We start from the raw sequence: 23,436 nt of genomic DNA, 5'->3' as shown, positions 1-23,436 counted from the left end.
TCTTATAGTTTGTTGGGGACTCATGGGAACTAAATGTTATTAAGTACTGGATTTGTTTCCAGAGGGCTTTAATATGAATTCCATACTTCGGGCCAGATCTTGGGGTGCAGCTGATCTCCCCATGGTTAAACTGTGGTCATTAATATTTATCAATGTAGATTCTGGAGTTAAACTCCCCAGGGTATAATTGGATACTTCAGTGATTCCACAGAACTCAAATATGCAAATGCACTGGAAAATTAACGCTTCCAAATTTTACTAGAAATTTAGATTCTTAAAAAGAGGGGAAGGCAAAACAAATGCACCAGAGTATATGCCTCAGAGATCTGTGAGACAATTACTCACGAATCCACAGAATTCCAGACTTTAAGTCACAAAGTCAGCATCATACAGTTATATCTGACACACAAGTTTTTGAAAAACACACCTAAACTACAAAATATGGATTGGGATTTCCAAAATCCAAGGGATTCTTGGACCTCGGGTTTGGTGTGCCTCATCTCTAGTGGGAAAAGGTTGAATGAGCTTGCATTCTAATATATAGTAAATGGGGATTACATTTGAATTCAGAAATCTGTCTTCCTTTAAAATTCCAGCCAAGAAGTGTCCTTTCAACATGGACTACCAGGAATGTGGATCCCCCTGCATTGACACCTGCACCAACCTGGAAAGAGCTCAAGTCTGTGAAGATCACTGTATGGATGGCTGCTTCTGTCCTGCAGGCAAGTTTTTATTTACTCCCATCTTTCATAATCTCAATAAAGAGCACTAGCAGATTTACATGTAGGAGTTTAGCAGCTTTGTCAGGGGTCAAGGGTCATCCAGCTGCCCTCTTCTCAGTTTTAAGTGGTAGGCCTTTACCTGTGCACAAAAATTGACAAAAGACATGACTGAATAATTAATTTCCTGTAGCTATTCAATGTCTGCAAAGCAGTATGGAACAATCAGGGACCAAAATAGAACATAAAATGCTACCTATCTTATAGGAATGAGGTAGTTTTACTACGGCAATTCAGTATTATTCAATTGAATTCACCTTACAAGGCAGGAAACCCCTTGGAAGACCAATGGGAGTTTAAGACTTCCAGGGCAAGACCCTCAGCTGGTGCAATTTGGCATAGCTCCCCTGACTTCAATGGAGCTATGACCATTTACGAGTTCCAAGACTGTATTTCAGATTTTTAGTCAACGATTTAAAACAAGAAAAATTGCATATTGTCTATATGTGTAAAACACCTTTGTAAGGTATTAGTTTCTTTCTTCATTTAGGAACTGTGCTTGATGACATTAACAATGCTGGCTGCATCCCTGTTTGGGAGTGCTTCTGTACTTACAATGGGAACTCTTATGCTCCAGGGACATCTTTTGACTCCCACTGCCGTTCCTGGTAACTTACTTACTTTGCTGTTTCTTTTTTAGTTAAATGAATTAGTTTAATGATTCATTATACACAATTTCATCATTAACCACCTCTGAGTGCATATTACTGACTTCCCTGCAATTCTAACAGAATCTCAAAAAAACTGTTTGTTTCCTTTAGTGTCATTATTTAACAGGCTTTGCATTCTGACTCAAGTTAAAATAAGGATTTGTGATATATAGGTTTCTTATCTCTCCATTAAAATTCTCTTTCTTTGCTCTCTTGAAGTATTTTGACTTTTCCAAGATAAAAGAAACTGCAGCACTCACATATTTGCAAATCTAGATTTCCTCTGAAGAAAGCAAGAATAATATGATGGGAACATCAGTAGCAAAACAACAAAACTTAATAACATTGTAACTCCTTTCCTCCAGGCTATTATCACTGCTTGTGATTAATTTCTCCGCTTTCCTTCCAGTACCTGCAATGGAGGCCTGTGGAATTGCAAAGACATTCCATGCCCTGGATCTTGTACAGTAGAGGGAGGTTCACACATCTCCACATATGATGAAAAACGTTACAATGTCCATGGAGACTGCACTTATGTTTTGTCTAAGGTAAGCACCATCAGGTTTTAATAGGTCATAGAGTCCTATGCGGTTATATGGAGGAAGGAGTGGGAGGGCTGCCTGAGTCACGACTAAAGAAGCTAACCACACATAGGAATGAACATTGGAAAGTTTCCTGTTAAAGCAGAAGAGCACTGTATTGAGCAAGAATATACAACAATTCATGCAAAATGTATGAACTAGTTGTGATGTTGGGAGTGAGGTAAATACTGATGTATTTCAGATTCCAGGATGTGGTAATTGTTGGTAAATGCTGAATATTTACAAGCAACTGCTTTATTTGATCTATTTTCATAGCTGTCATACACAACTGCTCTTTGCTGTGTGGCAACTGTTTTTGCCATGTTACTAGTCCTTGGTCATAACAAGTCAGGCAGGAAAAGATGGGGATATAAAGTGAAGCGGAAGCACATTTTTTAGAAGGGGTTGAATCAAAACTTTGACTCTAAATACCAGAACCAGATCCAAATTCTGTGACTAGTCCCAGTCTCTATCACTATAACACTAGTTCAAAATAGTCCTGAGCTTTGGGAAAGTTTGGACCAACCTCTAAAAAATAAATATTTTTCAGACCTGGTAACAAGCCTTTAAAGCAATAGTTGTTGGTATTGTTTTTTTCAGTTCTGTGAAAATGACACATTCGCTGTTCTGGGAGAACTCCGCGGATGTGGCTTGACAGACACTATGACATGCTTAAAGACAATACACCTTAGCATTAATGGAGGACAAACTGTAAGTATCCAAAACAAGTGGTAAAAATGCTGCAGGAATATTTTATAAAAATGTGGGGAGCAAAAAGTTTAAGCCAGAATGAGTCAGGGATAGAGCTTTGTTAATAATTGATTTTTTCAGTTCAGGTCAAAGGAAGTGTTTCATTTGAGACAAAATGAAAAGTTTGTTTCGTTTTCAAGTTTTTTTTATCTTTTAAAAAAAAAATAAAACTAAAGTTAAAAAGTTATTTGGAGTCAACAAATCTAAACATTTTATTTTGAATATGTCAGAATGAAAGGTTTAAACTTTTTTCTTTTACTGAAACTGTTTAGCAAATGTGACGTATTTAGAAAATGTTTGTCCACTTGAATCTGCATTTCTCAGCATAAAAAAAAGTTTAGTCTAGAAAATTCACCCAGATCTAGTCAGGAAGTGACATTTATCCCTCTAAGGATCTGCAGGTCTGGAAAATATGTATTAGTTTTTAAAACCAAGGTAAAATAAATGTATCTTTATTTATCATAATAGTGAGTGCTATGAGGTAGTTAATAGCTCCCAGGCGCTCTTGGACTGTGAATGGCCCTTCCCATGATGCTTCCATCTTATGGGCCTGTTGCGCCTTCAAGACCATAACCTTGTCTCCTATCTTGAAGGACCGTTTCCCTTGAAGGAATGTCTATCATACCAGGCCTTTTGCTCTTTTTGAGCATCCTTTAGGTTTTCTTTAGCAAGGACTAAAGAGTGTCGGAGGGTATCCTGTAGGTTGTTTACAAAGTCCAGAATGTTAGTTCCTGGAGCAGGTGTAAACCCCTCCCATTGCTGCTTCACCAACTGTAATGGCCCTTTAACCTCGTGGCCATATACAAGCTCAAACGGTGAGAACCCTAAACTGGGATGTGGTACAGCCCTGTAAGCAAAGAGCAACTGCTGCAACACTAGGTCCCAGTCATTGGAGTGTTCACTCATGAATTTATGGATCATGGCCCCCAAAGTTCCATTAAACCTTTCCACCAGGCCATTGGTTCGATGGTGGTACGGGGTGGCAACTAAGTGATTCACCCCATGAGTCTCCCACAGTTCTTTCATGGTCCCGGCCAGGAAATTAGTCCCTGAATCCGTAAGGATGTCGGAGGGCCAGCCTACCCTGGCAAAAATGTCTGTTAAGGCCTGGCACACAGTTTTAGCCCTAGTGTTGCCTAGAACTACTGTTTCTGGCCATCGGGTAGCAAAGTCCACAAAAGTCAGTATGTACTGCTTTTCTTTGGGGGACTTTTTTGGGAAAGGACCCAGAATATCCACAGCTACTCGCTGAAATAGGACCTCTGTTATGAGGAGTGGCTGGAGAGGGGCCTTGATCTGGTCTTGGGGCTTTCCCACTCTTTGGCACACCTCACAAGACCAGACATACTTGGCAACATCCTTGCCCATCCCCTCCCAGTGGAAGGACTTCCCCAACCTGTCTTTGGTTCTGTTCACCCCAGCATGGCCACTGGGATGATCATGGGCTAAGCTTAAGAGCTTCCCCCGATACCTAGTTGGAACCACCAACTGTTTTTGTGGATGCTAGTCTTTCCAGTGTCCACCAGAAAGAGTCTCCTTATATAAAAGCCCTTGTTCTATAACAAACCGAGATCGGTTAGAAGAACTGAGAGGCAGTGGGGTGCTCCGTGCCGCCGCCCAAGCTTTCTGAAGGCTGTCATCTGCTTCCTGCTCAATCTGGAACTGTTTCCTGGAGGCTGGAGACACCAGTTCTTCCTTAGACTGTGGACTCGGGCTTGGTCCCTCTGGGACTGTGGCTGTTGCAGTCGTTGGCAGGGGATCCGGGTCCACTACCTCTGTCTGGGTCTCTGCTAACACAGGTGGGGCCCCTGTGGATGGCTGGAAGCTTGCCTGGCTTGGCTGCGTGTGACCATTCCCACCCTCTTGGCCCACTTTACCTGGTTGGCCAAGTCTTCCCCCAGTAGCATGGGGATGTGATAATTGTTATAGACTGCAAAAGTCCACATTCCTGACCAGCCTTTGTACTGGACAGGCAGTTTAGCTGTAGGCAAGTTTACAGCTTGTGCCATGAAGGGGTAAATTGTCACTTGGGCCTTTGCTTTGATGAATTTGGGGTCCACTAAGTATCGGTGGATAGCTGACACTTGTGCCCCCATGTCTCTTCACGCGATAACCTTCTTTCTGCCCACTCTCAAAATTTCCCTTCGCTCCAATGGTATTTGAGAGGCATCTGGGCCTGGGGATCTTTGGTGTGATGGTGGTGTAATGAACTGCACTCGGTTGGGGTTCTTGGGGCAGTTGGCCTTTATATGTCCCAGTTCATTACGCTTGAAGCATCGCCCAGCTGACTGGTCACTGGGTCGAGGTGGGTTACTGGAGATTGGTGAGGTGAGAGAATAGGGCATCGGCGGCTTTCCTTGGGTTGTAGGTGGGGTCTTGGGTTGCCCTCGGTGATAGGGTTTATTGTTGGTGTAACTCCTGGGGTAGTCGCTCCCCTTGATAGCAGCTCTTTTCTTTTCTGCCACTTCCATCCACTGGGCTCCAATCTCCCCCGCCTCAGTTACTGTTTTGGGCTTCCCATCTAGGATGTACCTTTCTATTTCTTCAGGAACACCCTCTAAGAACTGTTCCAATTGTATTAGGAGGTGCATGTCGTCCAGAGATTTAACATTGGCTCCTCATATCCAGGCATTATAATTCTTTGCAATGTGGTAGGCATGTCGGGGGAATGACACATCTGGGTTCCATTTTAGGGTTCTGAACTGCCGACGGGCATGTTCAGGTGTTATCCCCATTCTGTATCTGGCCTTGGTCTGAAAAAGTTTATAATCGTTTATGTTCTCCTTAGGCATTTCAGCCGCCACCTCTGCTAAGGGTCCACTGAGCTGTGGCCTCAGTTCTATCATGTACTGGTCTTCAGGGATGTTGTACCCAAGGCAGGCTCTTTCAAAATTCTCTAAGAAGGCTTCAGTATCATCACCTGCCTTGTAGGTGGGAAATCTCTTGGGATGTGGAACAATAACTGGCGAAGGGTTGTTAGGGTTGGCTGGAGCATGCTGCCTAGCCTGCGCTAATTCCAGGGCCTGCTGGTGGGCCTCCCTCAGGAGTTCCAACTCTCTCCTGTGGGCAGCCTCTCTTTCTCTTTCTCTCAGCTCCATCTCTTGTAGTTTTTTTTTCATGTCTCGCCTGTGGTCTGCGTCTTTGATTTGTTCCTCTGCCTCCAGTTGTGCCCGTTCCTTGGAACTCATACTTCCGGCTTCCTTGTGCTGGGGCACCCTCTGCTGTTTACTGCTTGAAATGCTGCTTTTCTGTTGCCTTCTTCAGGTTGCTTAGCTACAGAGTCTTTTTTTTTAACTCCTTCTACCTAGCTATTCCCGACAGAGTTAGAAAGAAAAAAAACTACTCATTTGCAAATGTGTTTTGCTGGTGTATGGAGACTCACAACTGGAGTCCCTTTGTTTAACAAAAGACCCTTTTTAAACTTAATGCCTATGCCTTCAGAGTACTCAGAAGGGAGAGACCAAAAAAAACTTGCAGACCTTTGCTTTTAAAACAATCTCCTCTAGCCTGCCTTACACACAGCTAGCAGGAAAAGAGAAGGAAAAAATCCTACTGGCTTTTGCTCCTAAACCCAAAACTCTCAGTCTGCCTGCAGATAGCTAGCAGGGAGAGAAATAAAAACCTCATTGGCTTTTGGATTCTATCTTATCCCACACGCTGCACACCATGTCATTGTACAATTCCCCACTCTGAACCTTAGCGTCCAAAAGATGGGGTACCAGCATGAATTCCTCTAAGCTCAATTACCAGCTTAGAACCTGTAGCGCTGCCACCAACCAGGAATTCCAGTGCCTGGTACACTCTGGTCCCCACAAAACCTTGCCCGGGGACCCCCAAGACCCAGACCCTCTGGATCTTAACACAAGGAAAGTAAACTCTTTTCCTCACCGTTGCCTCTCCCAGGCTTCCCCTTCCTGGGTTACCCTGGAAGATCACTGTGATTCAAACTCCTTGAATCACAAAACAAAGAGGACAATTCACCTTCCTCCCTCCTTCTCTTTCCCCCTCCCAGACTCTTCCTGAGAGAAAGTAATCCTGGCACAGAGAGAAATCAGCCTCTCTCTCCCTCTTCCCTCCTTTCTCCCCACCAATTCCCTGCTGAATCCAGATCCAGTCCCCTGGGATCTCACCAGAATAAAAAAAAATTAGGTTCTTAAACAAGAAAAGCTTTTAATTAAAGAAAGAAAAAACAGTAAAAATTATCTTTGTAAATTTAAAAAAATGGACTAGGTACAGGGTCTTTCAGCTATAGACACTGGGAACACTCTCCCAGCCTAAGTATACAAGTACAAATTAAAATCGTTTCAGCAATATACACATTTGAACTTCTTCCAACCACATACACATTTGCAAATAAAGAAAACAAACATAAGCCTAACTCGCTTTATCTACCTAGTACTCACTATTCTGGACATATAAGAGCCTGCATTGAAGAGATTGGAGAGAAACCTGGTTGCATGTCTGAACCCTCTGAGCCCCCAGAGTGAACAACAACCAAAACTAACAGCACAGCGCAAAAACTTCCCTCCCTCAGGATTTGAAAGTATCCTGTCCTCTGATTGGTCCTCTGGTCAGGTGACAGCCAGGCTCACTGTTCTTGTTAACTCTTTCCAGGCAAAGAGATATGAAGCACTTCTGTTCTATTAACTCTTACTTATCTGTTTATGACAGTGAGGTAAGTAGTATATTCAGCCCTGTGCTATTTCAGTCAGAAAAGATACTTTATTCACAAAACAGGAGAGAAGTTTCCTTTCTATTAAGTAAACATTGATACCATCATTTTCTTGGCTTCTGCCTAAAACTACCAGCTGCACTAGATGTAAGTCAGTTCAGATACAGAGGCTCTGCATCACTGCAAATCAAGATAACCTGACCACTGCTGCAGCTCTGTAAAGTACAAATAATAATTCTTTAAAATAATTCCCTTTCTCAAGGGAAGGCAACCGGAGATTAAAAGGAAGGACAATTGCAATTTTAAAGGAAGGGTAAAAAAATCAGAAAATCAACCACCTTTCATGAAATTCATTATCATGCCGATATTACCAATGCATAACATAATGTTCCTTTATCTTTATCTTCCTTGCCAGATCATTAAGATCATTTCTGGAGGTGGTGTGTTTGTGAATTGGATCTACACTCAGTTGCCCTTCTCAGCAGGTATGTTTCTCTCCCAGGGCCAATACATGACACTCTCAAAACTTCACCTAGACTCCTGCTTATTCTTTTAAATTTCAAAGGAGTTGATGTGATGTCAGTATAATGAAGAATCCCATAGCCTAGCATGTTCACATTAGATTCTCACTATGATGATTCTTGACCCAAATGGTGATTCCAGCAATAGAGGTCCAAAGTCTCTTGATACATTACAGCCTGTTGTCCAACTTGTTAAGATATTAATTTGGTTTTTGCTGTCTATCCTCTTAAAGAACGATCCTCACTGAAGATATGTATGCTACCCGGATCCTGTTCATTCTCCTCTCCACAACGAACTTGAAATGATCAAGATACGAGATTAGAAACTAGAACAAAATTATTCTTGTTAATGCTTGATGTAATCCAATGTTTCCCTTCATTAATCTGTGGGAAGGATCAGATAAAAAGGAGCATTCTATTCCTGTGTAACTTTAATACAAACTGCACTTGCTAGCTCCTAGGCAGTCACAAGCAAATGTTGTATTGTATTTTTCATTCAACTTTAAGCATATCTTGGTTTTACTCCACACTGGGGTTCACTATAGTTGCAACAGTAATCCAAGAAGAGCCACAAGAATGGGGTGTTGTTTCCAGCATTTGATCTCTTCAGAAATCTGATTATCTTGTTCTTTGTCCATAGCTGATGTCACCATTTTCAGACCCTCATCCTTCTTCATCATGGTGGAAACAAACTTTGGACTTCAACTGGAGATCCAACTTGTACCCATCATGCAAGCGTTTGTGCGACTGGATCCATCTTTCAAAGGGCAGACTTGCGGTAAGTAAATGTAACAAAACTGGTGACCTGCCTGAAATCCCCATTGGTCTTGTATGAATGATTCAAACTTTGTGCTTTTTCAACAGGTCTCTGTGGAAACTTCAACAATATTGAGAATGATGACTTCAAAGCCATAAGTGGTGTAGTGGAAGGAACAGCAGCTGCATTTGCTAATACCTGGAAAACACAAGCTTCATGCCTTGACATCAAAAACAACTTTGAGAATCCTTGTGCTCTCAGCGTAGAAAATGGTAAATGCAGCGTAGAAAATTGTCCATGACATGCAGGCAATTTGAAATTTGATTTCTAGTTTTTCCCTATAAAGCTAATGGAAAATACTTGACATAAAGCAAAAATTAGAAGAAATAAGGGATTTAAAACATGGTAAAATATACATTTGGAATCAGAAAGAAATGTTCATAAGAGAAGAAAATTAGAGAGAAGCTAAGTAATAAAGTAAGTGCAAGAATCATGGATACTTTCCCACAACAGTTTATCTTGACGGAGTTAGGTTTAGTGCACAAGATGACAACGTGGTGCAGAATGAGTGTACAATAGATATTTGTTTATAAGGCTTTGGTGAATTCTTTGTTCAATCCATGGTGAGAAACTGCTTTTTCATAACTTTGGCTTTAACAAGTCTTTGCCAAATGTTGCAGTGAGCAAAACAATGTGGTTGCTATGGTACTATTTCAGAAATGAGTTTACAAGAGACAAGGGCACATTAGCACTAGAGTTTTTAGCCTAATGAAATAAAAAGAGTAATATGAATTTGTTTCATTTCCTCTGTTTACAGAAAAATATGCTCAGCACTGGTGCGGATTGCTTATGGACAGCACAGGACCTTTTGCCAATTGCCACTCCACAGTGAAACCAGCTATTTACCACACGGTACTTAGCTATTTTTCTTTTTCCTTTGAAAACCAATCAAAATTGGAGCCTTAAAATCAGTTGTTTGGAAAGAAATGTCCCAAACATGTCTCCCAGATTATGCTATGTCTATATTTTAATCTGCATAATACATCACTTCTTTTTCTCTATATATATTTCTTACTTTATGTGTATATTTCCTACCCTTATTTCAGTCTGCAGTCTTGATTTCATCATCCTGAATTGCTTTTACACTCTTTGTTAAACAAGAACTGCTATTTCCCACAGAGCAAGAAAACCAAAATGTAAACATATAAAGAGGAAGTTATATATAAAGTATATAAAATATATGAATTCTATATACATTTTTGCTTGCTAAAGCATAATATCTTCAGAATAATCCATATATTTAGGTACAATGGGAGATTACGAAGCATACAATAGATTCTTTGGCTCTTATTTTACAATAACCGTCAATATTTGGGTGTCTCCATTATCGCCATATCAAAAAAATCCTAAAAGGAGGTAGGAAAATATTGAAGATATGTTGACACTGCTCATAACTGAATGTATATGGAGAAGAAGCTGATACATAAGACCAAAAATTAACAGGACCTGTAGTTTTGTGATGATTAATTAGTTTGTTTCTGCACCCCTAGAACTGTCTGTTTGACACCTGTAATTGTGCAAAGAGTGAGGACTGCATGTGTGCCGCCCTCTCTTCCTATGTGAGAGCCTGTGCTGCCAAAGGAGTCCAGCTGGAGGGATGGAGGACTGATGTCTGCTGTAAGTGTTATATCCACTCCCTCGGTCTTCTATTCTGAAAGAACCAGTAGTAGAATTTATCAATCAATCATCATTTTATATCAGTTTCTAGCCAATCCAGGGCTCTCCCAGTAAATTTTGAGGGAAAGGTATTGAAAAGTAAAATTCTAGCAATAATTCCCTATTTTTTTTATTAATATAATGGAAGTTAGTTATGGTGAATACAGATGGAAGACACAGTTGTGTCTAGGAAAGATACAACTGTTGCTGAAGGGGCTCTGACTCTCTCTGCAGAAGCTTTAAGTTAACTAGAGTTTCAGCTGTCACCAGTTGCCGTCGAAATGAATGTGTCAGATCACAGAAACAATATTAATTCTAAACAGAACACTTTAAAAATAAAGAATGTTTAAGCAAAGGGTTGTTTAAAGTCACCAAGCTGTTTTCTTTGATCCAACATGTCTGTTTCCAGTGCAGGAGTATTTATGTACCTCAGGAAGCCTCATACCTCAGACTGCACCAAAGGTTTATAGGTTTCTATTATAACTGCCAACCTGATATGTGATTTCTCTTTCCAAGTCTCATTTGAAAACACATCTTTTTTTCATTTGCATATATCACTTCATTTGTCCCCCCATCTACTGTACTTTTTTTAAAATATAATGCTGTGCATTATTTAACTCTGAAAGCATGCTAGGATACATTTTGTCTGAAAATATGATACACAAAAATTATATAGCATTGTTGTTTATCTGTTGTTCACACTACATATTGCCCCTCTCTCCCCACCAAATAATATTATCTGGAACTAACAAATCTGTTAATATAATTTTTGTTTTTCCTTCTTAAGCCAAATACACAACCTCATGTCCCAAATCATTGAGCTACAGCTATAACATCAATTCCTGTCAACCCACTTGCCGGTCTCTTAGTGAGCCCGATGTCACATGTAACATCAGATTCATTCCAGTTGATGGTTGCACCTGTGAAAAAGGAACCTACATGGATGACTATGGCAAATGTGTGTCTGCTAGCGAATGTTCTTGTTATTACAAAGGATCTCCCATTCTCTCTGGGGAAGTTGTTCATGAAGATGGTCTTGTATGGTAAGAGATTCTTTTATAAAAAAGCTGCATTGTATAAACTTTCTAAATAAAAGAATACACCTCAGTTAAGCTGGCTGTACCCAGCAGTGCATGATTTTCAGTACAATGCTCTGCCCACAGAATAGTTCTGTTAGACTATGAGAGCAGTGCATTTTTCCAGACTTACGAGAACGACTGTATTTAGGCGAGATTCCTGTTGTATTCAATGATTTTTCCCAGCTTAAAATACAAAAATACACAGCAAGAGGTTTATAGTATAATAAAAATCAAACTCACTGGGAGACATTGTCTGTCACTATTTCGGTCACAAATTTTCCTGGACATCTATAGTCAGGATCATAGGGAAATACCACCAGCTGCTGGGTTAACAAAAAACTTTTTTCTGTAACCACAAGGTGGCATGTTAGAATTCCATGTCCTATTGGAAAGTTCTGTAACAGGAGACAAGAAGCTCAGTATGTGGAGCTTAGAACAGAAGGTGCTACAGTAATACAAAATAATAAATAATAAATATTATTATTATTCCCTTCCATTTCTTAGCACTTGTGCACAGGGTAAACTGAGCTGCATTGGAGCTGTGAACCAAATCCAAGGTAAAAGCCCTTCTTTAGCTTATCTTTGCTCTCTAGCCTGTCCCTGGTTTTGAATACGTTTTCTCTTGGCGCAATAGAACAAAACTGAAACACACAGGAAAGTCAATAGAGTGGAAACTGTTGCTTAATTTCATCTGCTATTTTTAAAATAAAACACCAGTCTATATAGGGTGACCACTTAAAAAAAAAAGCACTGAAAAATTAACTTGAAGGTAATGAAAGAATAATGACGTGTAATTTCTAAAAGATTATATAAATTAAAAACTGCTGCTTCCTAGGGAATTCATAGCGTCCTGTCAGATAAGCCCCTGCATTCTTTTTTTAATTGTACTGGATATGAAGAGCTTAGTCTCCTTATAGCAAATTGAACACGTGTTAATGTTGTGCAAACTCTGGTGCCTTTTCTCATCTCTCTCATATCATTCTCTCCCCTAGTTTGCACTCCTCCCATGGTCTACTTTGACTGCAGAAATGTCACTGCAGGTACCACTGGAGCCGAATGCCAGAAGAGCTGCCAGATGCTTGACATGCATTGTGTAAGTATGAAGTGCTGGCCAGGCTAGCCTTTGTAGAAAACTAATGTTTGTTTGTACTCCTGTACACTAGAACTATTCATTGTTCATAAATATAGTCCTGAAGCTGTAATACTAATAGTCTGTTGTCTGTGCAGCGAATCCCTGGAAGCATGTTGTGACGCGTTAACAATGCGATCACTAAAGGCCAAGTTCATGAGCAAATAAAAGTCAACTTTACTTGAATCTCTCACATAGGTACTGACTGGCGATGCATCAGACTTCGTAGATCTAGTTCTGATAACAATACCTAGCAAGAACTAGTTCTCAACAAAACATGCAGAAGTTTGTCATGTGCACAATCTGTTCAGTAGAAAATTACTGGACGTAATCTTGATTGAAATTGTTATATTTTTTGTGCTGTGATGCATTTTTTAATAATCTCGTACACATCCAATAATATTACCAAGGCCAGGAACATGATAACAGCCTGATTGGCTGTGTCATTTTGTGAGACAGCATCACATGAGATAAATGGCAATCCAACTTAATGCATCAGAAAAAATGTATTAAACTATTCTTTTTTTAACTTACCATCTGCTCAGACACAGATCAGCAGGTCCACAGGTTCCTCAGCAAGTCAGGCTGGTACCCAATTCAATATCTTTCTCACTTTCACAATCCATAGACCACCTATGGAGGCTGGGACACATGAAATGTTGATGTTTAGCAAGTTTTATCTTCTACTAAATCTTTCCTTAGCAACCAACCATATGTTTGAGCAAAATCCATATTTTCCTTCAAGCCATCTCTGATTTAAACTGCATGTAAATCAACAGTCCAGAGACAGGTTCTAAGAATCTAATCGTACTCTCTTTCTACTTGAGTAAGTAAGTTACATTTTCTGCTTGGCTTTACAGTACAGCACACAGTGTATGTCTGGCTGCATATGCCCCTCTGGGCTAGTGTCAGATGGTAAAGGCAGCTGTATTGCTGAAGAGGAATGTCCATGTATTCACAACGAGGCTACCTACAAACCAGGGGAAGAGATCAAAGTTGACTGCAACACCTGGTATGTATTCATTGAACTGTAAAAGCAGCAAAGAATCCTGTGGCACCTTATAGACTAACAGATGTTTTGGAGCATGAGCTTTCGTGGGTGAATACCCGCTTTGTCAGATGCATCACATGCATCACATGCATCTGACGAAGTGGGTATTCACCCACGAAAGCTCATGCTCCAAAACGTCTGTTAGTCTATAAGGTGCCACAGGATTCTTTGCTGCTTTTACAGATCCAGACTAACACGACTACCCCTCTGATCATTGAACTGTGTGGTTCATGGAGCCACCACATTGCCCTTTCCAAAGATCCATATATAGCAGCACAATGGTGAAAAGAAATGTTCATTGGATTGGTTTGGCAGATGGACTTTTCAGTATATTAACCATAACAAACCAGTTTTCTGTCAATCAAGGTAGATGGTAAAAGCAAAGAGCGGGAGCCAGGAAATCTTTGGGTTTAAGGTTTTTATAGAAACAGATTCATAGAAAAATGGGGGTGGAAGGGACCTTGACAGATGATCTAGTCCATTCCCCTGTGCTGTAGCAGGACAAGTATACCTGGATCATCCATAACAGGTGTTTGTCTAACTTGTTTTTAAAAATCGCCAAAGATAGGGATTTCACAACCTCACTTGATAATCTATTTCAGAGCTTAACTATACTTGTAGGTAGAAGGTTTTTCCTAATATCTAACCTAAATTTCCCTTGTTACAGAATAAGCCCATTACTTCTTGTCCTATCTTTAGTGGACATGAAGAACAATTGATCAAGTCCTTAATATATTTGAAGACTGTCAGCAAGTTCCCTCTACCTCTTCTTTTCTCAGGACTAAACATGCCCAGTTGTTTTTTTTTAAACATTTCCTCATAGGTCAGCTTTTCTAAACCTTTTATCATGTTTTCTGCTCTCCTCTGTACTCTCTCCAGATTGTCCACATCTTTCTTAAAGTGCGGCATTCAGAACTGAACACAGTACTCCAACTGAGGCCTAACCAATGCTAAGTAGAATGGGAAAATTACGTCAGTCCTGTTAATGTAGCCCAGAATTATATTAGCCTCTTTTGCAACTACATCATATTGTTGACTCATATTCAATTTGTGATCCAGTATAATGCCTAGATCCTTTTCACCAACACTACTGTCTAGCCACTTATTCCTCCTTTTGTAGTCGTGCATTTGATTTTTTCCTTCCTTAATATAGGACTTTCAACTTGTCTTTATTGAATTTTATCAACACTTCTCCAATTTGTCAGCGTCATTTTGAATTCTAATCCTGTCCTCTGAAGTGCTTGCAATTCCTTCCAGCTTGGTGTTATGGGCAAATGTTATAAGTATACCCTCTATTCTATTGACCAAGTCATTAATGAATATATTGAACAGTACTGGACCCAGGACAAACCCCTGCAGAACCCCATTAGATGCATCCCCCGAGTTTAACACCAAACCATTTCTAACTACTCTATGAGAACGATCCTTCAACCAGTTTTGCACACACTTTACAGTAATTTCATCTAGACCACATATCCCTAGTTTTCTCATGAGAATATCATATGGGACTTTATCAAAAGCCTTTCTAAAATCAAGATATATTACATTTACAACTTCTCCTCTATCCACTAGGCCAGTAATCCCATCAAAGAAGGAAATTAGGTTGGCGTGGCATGGTTTGTTCTTGACAAAATCCATGTTGGCTATTACTTATAGCCCTATTATTCTCAAGGTGTTTACAAATTGATTAGTAATTTGTTCCAGTATATTTCCAGGTATTGAAATCGGGCTGATTGATCCATAATTCCCCAGGTCCTCTTTGTTACACTTTTTCCTTCTTCAGTCATCTGGGACCTCACCCATCCTCCATAAATTCTCAAAGATATTAATTAATTGTTCCAAGATTGCCTCAATTATTCCTGAAGTTCCCTAGGATGAATTTCATCAAGCCCTGCCAACTTGGATATAGCTAACTTATCCACATATTCTTTAACCTGCTCTTTCCCTATTTTAGTTTGCATTTCTTTCTCCTTGTTGTAAATATTAATAATGTTAACTATCTGGTCACAATTTACCTTTTTAGTGAAGACTGAAGCAAAATGGGAATTAAATACCTCAGCCTTCTTGATAATGTCCATTAACTCTTCTTTCCTTCTAAGCAGAGGACCTCCTTCGTCTTCCTCTTGCTCATAGTGTATTTATAGAACCTCTTGTCATTGTCTTTTATGTCTCTTGCTAGAAGTAACTCATTTTGTGCCTCAGCCTTTCTGATTTTGTTCCTACATGCTTCTGCTATTCTTTTGCTCTCATCCTTAGCAATTTGTCCATGTTTTCATTTTTGTAGGATTTCTTTTTTTATTTTTAGTTCTTTAAAGAGCTTGTGATAGAGCCATATTGGCCTTTTACTATTCTCCTATCTTTCCTTTGCATTGGGATAGTTTATTGTTGCTCCTTTAATATTGTCTCCTTGAGAAACTGACAACTCTCTTGGACTCCTTTTACCCCTAGATTTCCTTCCAGCAGGACCTTGGCCTACCAGTTCTCTGAGTTTGTTAAAATCTGCTTTGTTCTTATTCTGCCGTTCTCACTCCTTCCATTCTTTAGAATAATGAAATCTACCATGTCATGATCATTTTCACCCAAATTGCCTTCACCAATCAGATTCACAACCAGTTCCTTCCCTGTTGGTCAGAATCAAATCTAAAATGGTTGTTCCCCTGGTTACTTCCTTCACCCTTTGATACAAAAAGCTGTTACCAATACATTCTAAGAACCTACTGGACATTTTGTGTTTTGCCATATTACTTTTTCAACAGATATCTGAGTGGTTAAAGTCCCCCATTACTACCAGGCTTTGTGTTTTCATACAGTATCATCTATATTCCTATTAACTCCTTCGTGCTGATGATACAGAGCTTTTGCATTAATTGTTTGCTTGGAGAAATTCTAACTTTAACACTAGAGTGAATACAACATTTCCCAGGACTGATACATACTGAATTAAATAAATATGTTGTGGGAATTACCTGTGCATGGAGTAATTTTATGATTAAAATGTTTTCTTCTCCTTCTTAGTGTGTGTAAGAACAGGATGTGGAAATGCACCAGTGAACAATGCTTTGGTACGTGTGCTATTTATGGAGATGGGCATTACATCACATTTGATGACAAACGGTTTAACTTCAATGGAGATTGTGAATACACATTAGTCCAGGTACTGAGCTTTTGTCTTAGCATGATTACTTGTGGAGTCACCTGTATCCTCCATATTGCAATTATCCATCTGCTAACTTCATTTCTCTCTTCAGGACCACTGTGGGAAAAACAGCGCAGTTAATGGAACCTTTCGAGTTGTCACTGAAAACATCCCTTGTGGCTCCACTGGGACTACCTGCTCTAAGTCTATTAAAGTTTTCCTAGCGGTGAGTAGCTTTTTTGGTCCTTTTTTTTTTTTCAAAGAACCATTTTATTATGTATCCATTTGAGACTCAGGAGGAGCCAGAAGCTTCTGAAGTGAAGACTTTCCAAGGTTTGTAAAATGCAATTTAAGCCAAAAACAAACAAAATATTTGATAGTGCTTCCAATCTTTATTTATTTGTTTGTTTGTTTATTTGGTGGCAAAGCTATCCTATGTAGTACTTGTGCCAAATTTAATTTTCCAGGGGAGTTATGTAAAATAAATCATTTTATGGCATGCCCTATAGTACCGCTAATTGTAGGCATTCTCTCCTTTGATTAACTTAAACATTTTACAATGTATGTTCTTAAAACAGTTTTATGGTCATATGATTTGACTTATATAAATTAGATTTATTTCATTTGCCTCAAAAATAAATAATTACTCATCTGTGCTGGATAAATAGTATTGTTCTCTTTAAAATGGAATATATACATAGTTAAGATCATTCCCATACATTTGTTGCTGGGAGGTGACGCCTATACTAACAAACCACACTAATTACTGAAAAGCTGATTCTTAGTCATTCCTTTGATTTTTTTTCTCCCCATTTTAGGGCTATGAGTTGATACTCAGTGAGGAACACCTTGAAGTGGTAGAAAGAGAAAATGGAAGGCAAATGCCATACCAAGTCCGCAATATGGGCATGTACATAGTTATTGAGACCAACAATGGACTGATCATCATGTGGAATAAGAAAACCAGCATCTTCATCAAACTCAGCCCTGATTTCAAGGTAAGACTTAAGAAGGCAGGAGTTTGCTGCCAACTGTCATTGACACAAATGATGAATTATCATCCCTCTTGAGTGAGAAAGCAATATTGATTGAAATGAAACAGAGTCCAGCTGAAAGTCTTGTGTAAAATGATAGGAAGTATGTTTAACTGTGTCTCAAATACAGATGTTAAAGGCAGTGTGTGGTACTATACTAGAGTTTGTCAACATAGCAACTGATGTGTGAGAAGGGCATTATATACCATAGGAAATGGGAATTTAGTCATCCTGTTTGCATACTATTCTGACTTTTCCATTACGGAAATGTATTAAGGAGTGGTTCAGCCAGCTTCAGAAATTTATGTAGAAGTATATTCTAATGCCATGAGTTCTTTAACTAAATAGTACATCAGAATCAAATTATTTTTCCCCACAAATATGGAATGTATATATTTTAGATTCATACATACAGCCTAGCATTAATGCCAGCCTTGCTAAATTTTACCTGCTCACTTGCCTAGGTTAACATTTTTTGGATGGACAAGCAAAGTATTCATTTTTATCACTGTCATTAATTTTGGTAAAGAGCAAGTGAGTAGATTTTGTGCCTGGAGTGGGCTGCTCATTTTCATGACCGTTTTGTAAGGCTGTTTTATCTATGTATGCCTATTGTATATCTGTACAACACAAGACAAACAAAAGAATATGCAATTAGCTAACTGTAGATTCATCATCATAACTCACCAGTGATGGGGCACAACAACAAAGCAATTTTCTTATTGTTCAAATTTTTTAATAAATTACTAGGCGTATACCCCTCAGATCAGTCATCAGGTCCTTTTACTGAGATAAAAAGCAGGTTTTTTTGAAAGTATGTTATCTTAGAAAAACAGAGAGTCAGGATATTACCAAACAGTTAGAGATAACATACAAAATCGGGAATTCCAGGGGTGCTTTTAGTCTGTAATGTTGCTGCAAACCTTCTATCATCCTTTGTGTATGTGTATGTGTACAGGGTCAGGTCTGTGGCCTGTGTGGGAACTACGATGGCAATGGCATTAATGACTTTACCACCAGAACTCAGTCTGTGGTAGGAGATGTGCTGGAGTTTGGAAACAGCTGGAAAGTGTCTCTTACTTGTCCTGTTGCTAACACTACAAAGGACCCGTGCTCTACCAACCCTTATAGGAAGTCTTGGTCACAGAGGCAGTGCAGCATCATCAACAGTGAAGTCTTTGCTGCATGTCACTCTCAGGTATAGAAAATCCTCAGAGCAAAATTCTCCTAAATAAAGACTATCTTTTTATATTCCTCAGATGCCTGTGCACTTGACATTGAATTGTCACTCTTTACATACCATTGAATACAAGTAGTCTGCTAGCGTACATATCCTAGACGGGTGTGCACAGGAGCAACTGGATCCAGCCCCACACCTCAACCTTCGGGTGTTTGGATCCAGCTCTGACCTTTACAACTAAGGCTTATCTCTAATATATACACTACATGGTTGAAGAAACCCATCCCTTAGAAGATGGGAGTCAGAGCTAATTACTAACTAAATTGCTGACTATCCAGAAGTTTCATTTGGGTCCATTTTCTCTCTGTTCCAAAAGAACTACCCCCATTGAAGGTTGTTCTCATACATTCTGACACAGGTACACAATTCATCAGCTAAAGTATGTTTCACCTTGAATTGTCATAGGTAAATTTCAGGCTGGATTATTCTACACAAAAGGAATGGGCACTGCACCTATAGAACAATTTAGCTTTGTTTATTTTACAGGAAGCATTCTTGTTTTTCTTGTGTAAAAGAAGGATAATCTCAAGTCACTCTGAGTTTTATTTTTAGTGTGGGTTAGTTAATATTTTCCTCATATGCCATACACAGAATACAAGTGTAATGCCAACAAACCCCAGTCATCGGCAAGTGGCATTGAATCGGGGATCTCTGGAGCATGAGCTTCTACCTCATGAGCTAAAAGCCAACTGGCTGTTAGCAAAGGCTGTAGAGCAGTGGTCCTCAACCTTTTTGTCTGGTGGGCGCCAGACGAAGGACTGTGGCGGCGGTGGAGCATCCGCCAAAATGCCACCGAATTTCAGCAGCATTTTGGTGGCAACGCCTCTTGATGATGTCGTTTGCCGGCGGCAAGCAGCATCATCGAGAGGCGTTGCTGACGAAATACCGCAGAAATTCAGCGGCATTTCGGCGGATGCTCCACTGCTGGCCAGGATGTGGGTGCATTTAGATACCCACACGGGCACCATGGCGCCCTCAGGCACTGCATTGGGGACCCCTACTGTAGAGCAAACTCATTAATCTCACTAAGTGGTGGTGGTGCCACTAGATGGGAGAAAACACCACACCCAGAAGGTGTGTGGGTCACACAAGCTCTATCCCTGAGTTAATTAACAACATGCTGGAGTAGCCAGGGAAAAGAATCAGTGTAGATAGCAGCAGCCATTGCTAAAGCATATGTCAAACAATATAGCCTACCTGTGTTATTTGTATCTTAATTCTTTCCATAGATAAAAATCCTAATTTTCAAACATAGGTGCATGTTAGAAACCTGCATTTTGGGTCTCAAATCTGCAACTGTTTGCAAATTTGCTTATGTAAATGATCAAATGTATGATTTAGACATACTATTTCAGCATCCACATGGGAAAATTGGGGCTAGTTTGTCTAGCAATGCAAATACAAGAAAATGAAATTTACAGATTTTCCCTGTTTGTGGCATGTTAATATTCTATAAGTGTTACTCTGGCGAAGCAAGATGACTCCAGAGAAAGTAAAACTTACATTTACTGCTTTCTTTGTCTAACAGATTGAACCAACTAAATATTACGAAGCATGTGTGACTGATGCTTGTGCTTGTGACAGTGGGGGAGACTGTGAATGTTTCTGTACAACAGTAGCTGCATATGCTCAAGCATGTAGTGAATTTGGTGTTTGTGTAGCCTGGAGAACTCCATCAATCTGTCGTGAGTATTAGCCCATAGCTCAATGGAGATTGAAAGAATAGTGTATCGGTTTCAAGGCAATTGTTTTGAGAATGTTATTAAATATGTTATTAAATATATGAAAACAATTTGTTCTCGATCCTGTATTTCATATCAAATTAGGTTGACAATTATGTAGTTTCAGCTCTTGATTCATGACTTTCAAGATTACCCAAATGGTATGGTAGTGGTATAATAGAGAGCTATGAAAAAATTGCAGCTTTTTGTTCTAAACATGTGTTTTCATGTTTCCCCTCAGCTGTGTTCTGTGATTATTACAACCCAGAAGGGGAATGCGAGTGGCACTACAAGCCTTGTGGAGCCCCCTGCATGAAGACCTGTAGGAATCCAAGTGGACGATGCCTTCATAAGTTACCAGGTTTAGAAGGTGAAAAGAGCTATGACACAGCATGTTGCTTACTGTAGAATGCACAACTGGTTACCATTTTTTTCCAGCTCAGTCATTGCTGCATCAAATTCTCCCTTCAGATACACCTCATACAATCTTATTTTCTTCAGTGAGTTGCATTGGTATAAGTGAGGGCAGAGTTTAGTCCATGGGGTTTGAAAACATTTGTAGGACTCAGGCCTGGTGAAGTCTCCTAATGGTAATAGTCTGTGCTATGTGAGAGAATTGCATTAGTATCTTGGTTCATAGGCTAGCATCACCTCCACATCTTAGGAGCTAGGGGAGCCTTGTTTGCTAAATAATAACACTGTGCCAATCAACAAAGAAGCCATTAACAAGAATCCAGAAGCAGTAGTTTCCTTTTATTTGGAAGGACTCATCATATTATAAGGAAGGCAAGCCAAAGAAAGTGAGCCAGGAGAAGGAGTACAAATTTGGAAAGCCCTGGTGCCTGAGAAATATAGCCCAAAGTAGAAAAATAAAAAGGAATTACCTTCTGCATAAAATTCCAGCTTAAAATCTTCCATCTTATACTCTTTATTTTTTTTGTCTCAGGCTGCTATCCAAGCTGTCCAGCAAACAAGCCATATTTCAATGAGGATGAGATGACGTGTGTTGATAACTGTGGCTGTTACGATGCTGAAGGAAACTACTACAAACCAGGAGTGAGCTTCTACTCAGGGGACAACTGTCAATCGTGGTAAGATTTAATGTACAGTCTGACCATGTTAAGGTGAAAGGACCAAAGCAGTGTTTGAAAGTTATGCGCCACTATCCCACTGTAAGGTGAGGATGTTGCCTGTGCAAAAGTGACCCCTTATTGTCACATACCAATTTTCATATTACTAGTGAGCAATATTTGATTCTGTTGAATTTGTTCTCAGTAGCATAGTAAATTCTTTAGCTTAGTACCCAGAAAAAAAATATGATGTGCTTTATAACCTGGTTTGTTTTATTCTGTGCGCCTGTCTCATGGTAATATTTCTATAAGGTCACTCGTCACCATGATTGAAGAGTGCAGAATATAACAAAGCCAGTTATGTAATATAGATTTGTTGCTGGGATTTATTCTACATCCACATATAGTTTAAAGTTCATAACAAATATGATCCAATATTCAGACTTTTTCCTTTTCTAGCCTCTGGACCAAAACTCATTGGAAGAATGATGAATTTGACAAGTAGCCTCCCTAAAGATTTGTTTCTCTAGTTTCCCACGGTCTTTGACTTCACTTTCACACAGGAGCTGAGGTCTGATATCAGGGAGATGGCTGGGAAAAGAATGACAGTCAGAGGATCTGACATGAACTGGATATAAGGGGGATAGCATAAGAAGAAATTGGTCTAACAGTAAGGGGATGGGAAATGAATGGACCCTCTTCTTACCCGCCCCTCTGATCCATGCTGCTCTGATATCAGAATTGGCTTTAGGGAGGAAGGAAAAAGCAGCCTCTAAGCTTGACATGCTGCAGATACTGTGGAGAGGGAGCAGCACCTCCTCTTAACTATTCAGCTTGGAAGAGGTATTTTAATCAGAGCTAACTATGAGAATGTTAGCTGGAAACTAAACAAGTATTTCTCTGAACTTCATTCAAACCCTAATTCAGAATAACTTCTCTCTGGCTTATGATTAGTCTCTATGAATTCAGTAAAAATACCGTAACAGTAAAGTAAGTTCATCACCCTTCATGCATGTTCAGTCTCATATTTCTTCTCTGTTATTTCTTTCAGTACATGCACCGTGGAAGGCTTAGAGTGCACTTTTGATGCTGAAGGTAAGTTGGCAAAGAAGATTTCTGAATGAAAACAAGTTCTTGAGCTTTTATTTCATTTGACAGGTAACAACCAATGTCATTCCACCTCTTCTGTTTTACAGCATGCTATTGCTATTATGAAGATCACAAATATAAATATAAGGATGTCATTTATAACACCACAGATGGGATTGGAGGGTGTTTGAGTGCAACTTGTGACACCAACGGAACCATAACTAGAAAAGTCTTTGAATGCAGTGGAACTACAACTACCATCCCATTCACGTTTAGTACAATTCTACCTACGAGTGCTGCAGGTATTTCTATGCATTTCTCAAAATATCTGAAAAAATCTTTGCATACCTGAGGGTAAGGGCCACTTACTCCTCTAATTGCACATGTTTTTACTGTAAGTTGATAACTTCTACCATAACAGTCAGAAACTCAGCTGGCAGCCCCTCGCCCCCCGCCCCAAA

The 23,436-nt window shown here is 39.6% G+C and overlaps 1 protein-coding gene across 1 annotated transcript in view; it reads left to right on the top strand.

Moving 5' to 3' along the window:
* LOC115651181 (mucin-5B-like) overlaps positions 1 to 23,436 on the top strand; it is a 53,211-nt gene that overhangs the window by 5,438 nt on the left and 24,337 nt on the right. The window contains exons 8-29 of the mRNA XM_030562139.1: positions 597 to 722; positions 1,270 to 1,387; positions 1,839 to 1,977; positions 2,611 to 2,721; positions 7,848 to 7,917; positions 8,594 to 8,731; positions 8,818 to 8,982; positions 9,528 to 9,622; positions 10,261 to 10,387; positions 11,214 to 11,469; positions 12,010 to 12,062; positions 12,498 to 12,598; positions 13,495 to 13,646; positions 16,701 to 16,839; positions 16,934 to 17,047; positions 17,640 to 17,819; positions 18,814 to 19,053; positions 20,624 to 20,780; positions 21,058 to 21,186; positions 21,763 to 21,907; positions 22,938 to 22,981; positions 23,083 to 23,250. Coding sequence (XP_030417999.1) covers positions 597 to 722; positions 1,270 to 1,387; positions 1,839 to 1,977; positions 2,611 to 2,721; positions 7,848 to 7,917; positions 8,594 to 8,731; positions 8,818 to 8,982; positions 9,528 to 9,622; positions 10,261 to 10,387; positions 11,214 to 11,469; positions 12,010 to 12,062; positions 12,498 to 12,598; positions 13,495 to 13,646; positions 16,701 to 16,839; positions 16,934 to 17,047; positions 17,640 to 17,819; positions 18,814 to 19,053; positions 20,624 to 20,780; positions 21,058 to 21,186; positions 21,763 to 21,907; positions 22,938 to 22,981; positions 23,083 to 23,250 — 2,967 coding nt within the window. The remainder of the gene's footprint in view (positions 1 to 596; positions 723 to 1,269; positions 1,388 to 1,838; positions 1,978 to 2,610; positions 2,722 to 7,847; positions 7,918 to 8,593; positions 8,732 to 8,817; positions 8,983 to 9,527; positions 9,623 to 10,260; positions 10,388 to 11,213; positions 11,470 to 12,009; positions 12,063 to 12,497; positions 12,599 to 13,494; positions 13,647 to 16,700; positions 16,840 to 16,933; positions 17,048 to 17,639; positions 17,820 to 18,813; positions 19,054 to 20,623; positions 20,781 to 21,057; positions 21,187 to 21,762; positions 21,908 to 22,937; positions 22,982 to 23,082; positions 23,251 to 23,436) is intronic.

This window comes from Gopherus evgoodei, chromosome 4, assembly GCF_007399415.2.
Source record: "Gopherus evgoodei ecotype Sinaloan lineage chromosome 4, rGopEvg1_v1.p, whole genome shotgun sequence".
Classification (NCBI taxonomy): Eukaryota; Metazoa; Chordata; order Testudines; family Testudinidae; genus Gopherus; species Gopherus evgoodei.
This window is presented reverse-complemented; position numbering and strand designations above follow the sequence as displayed.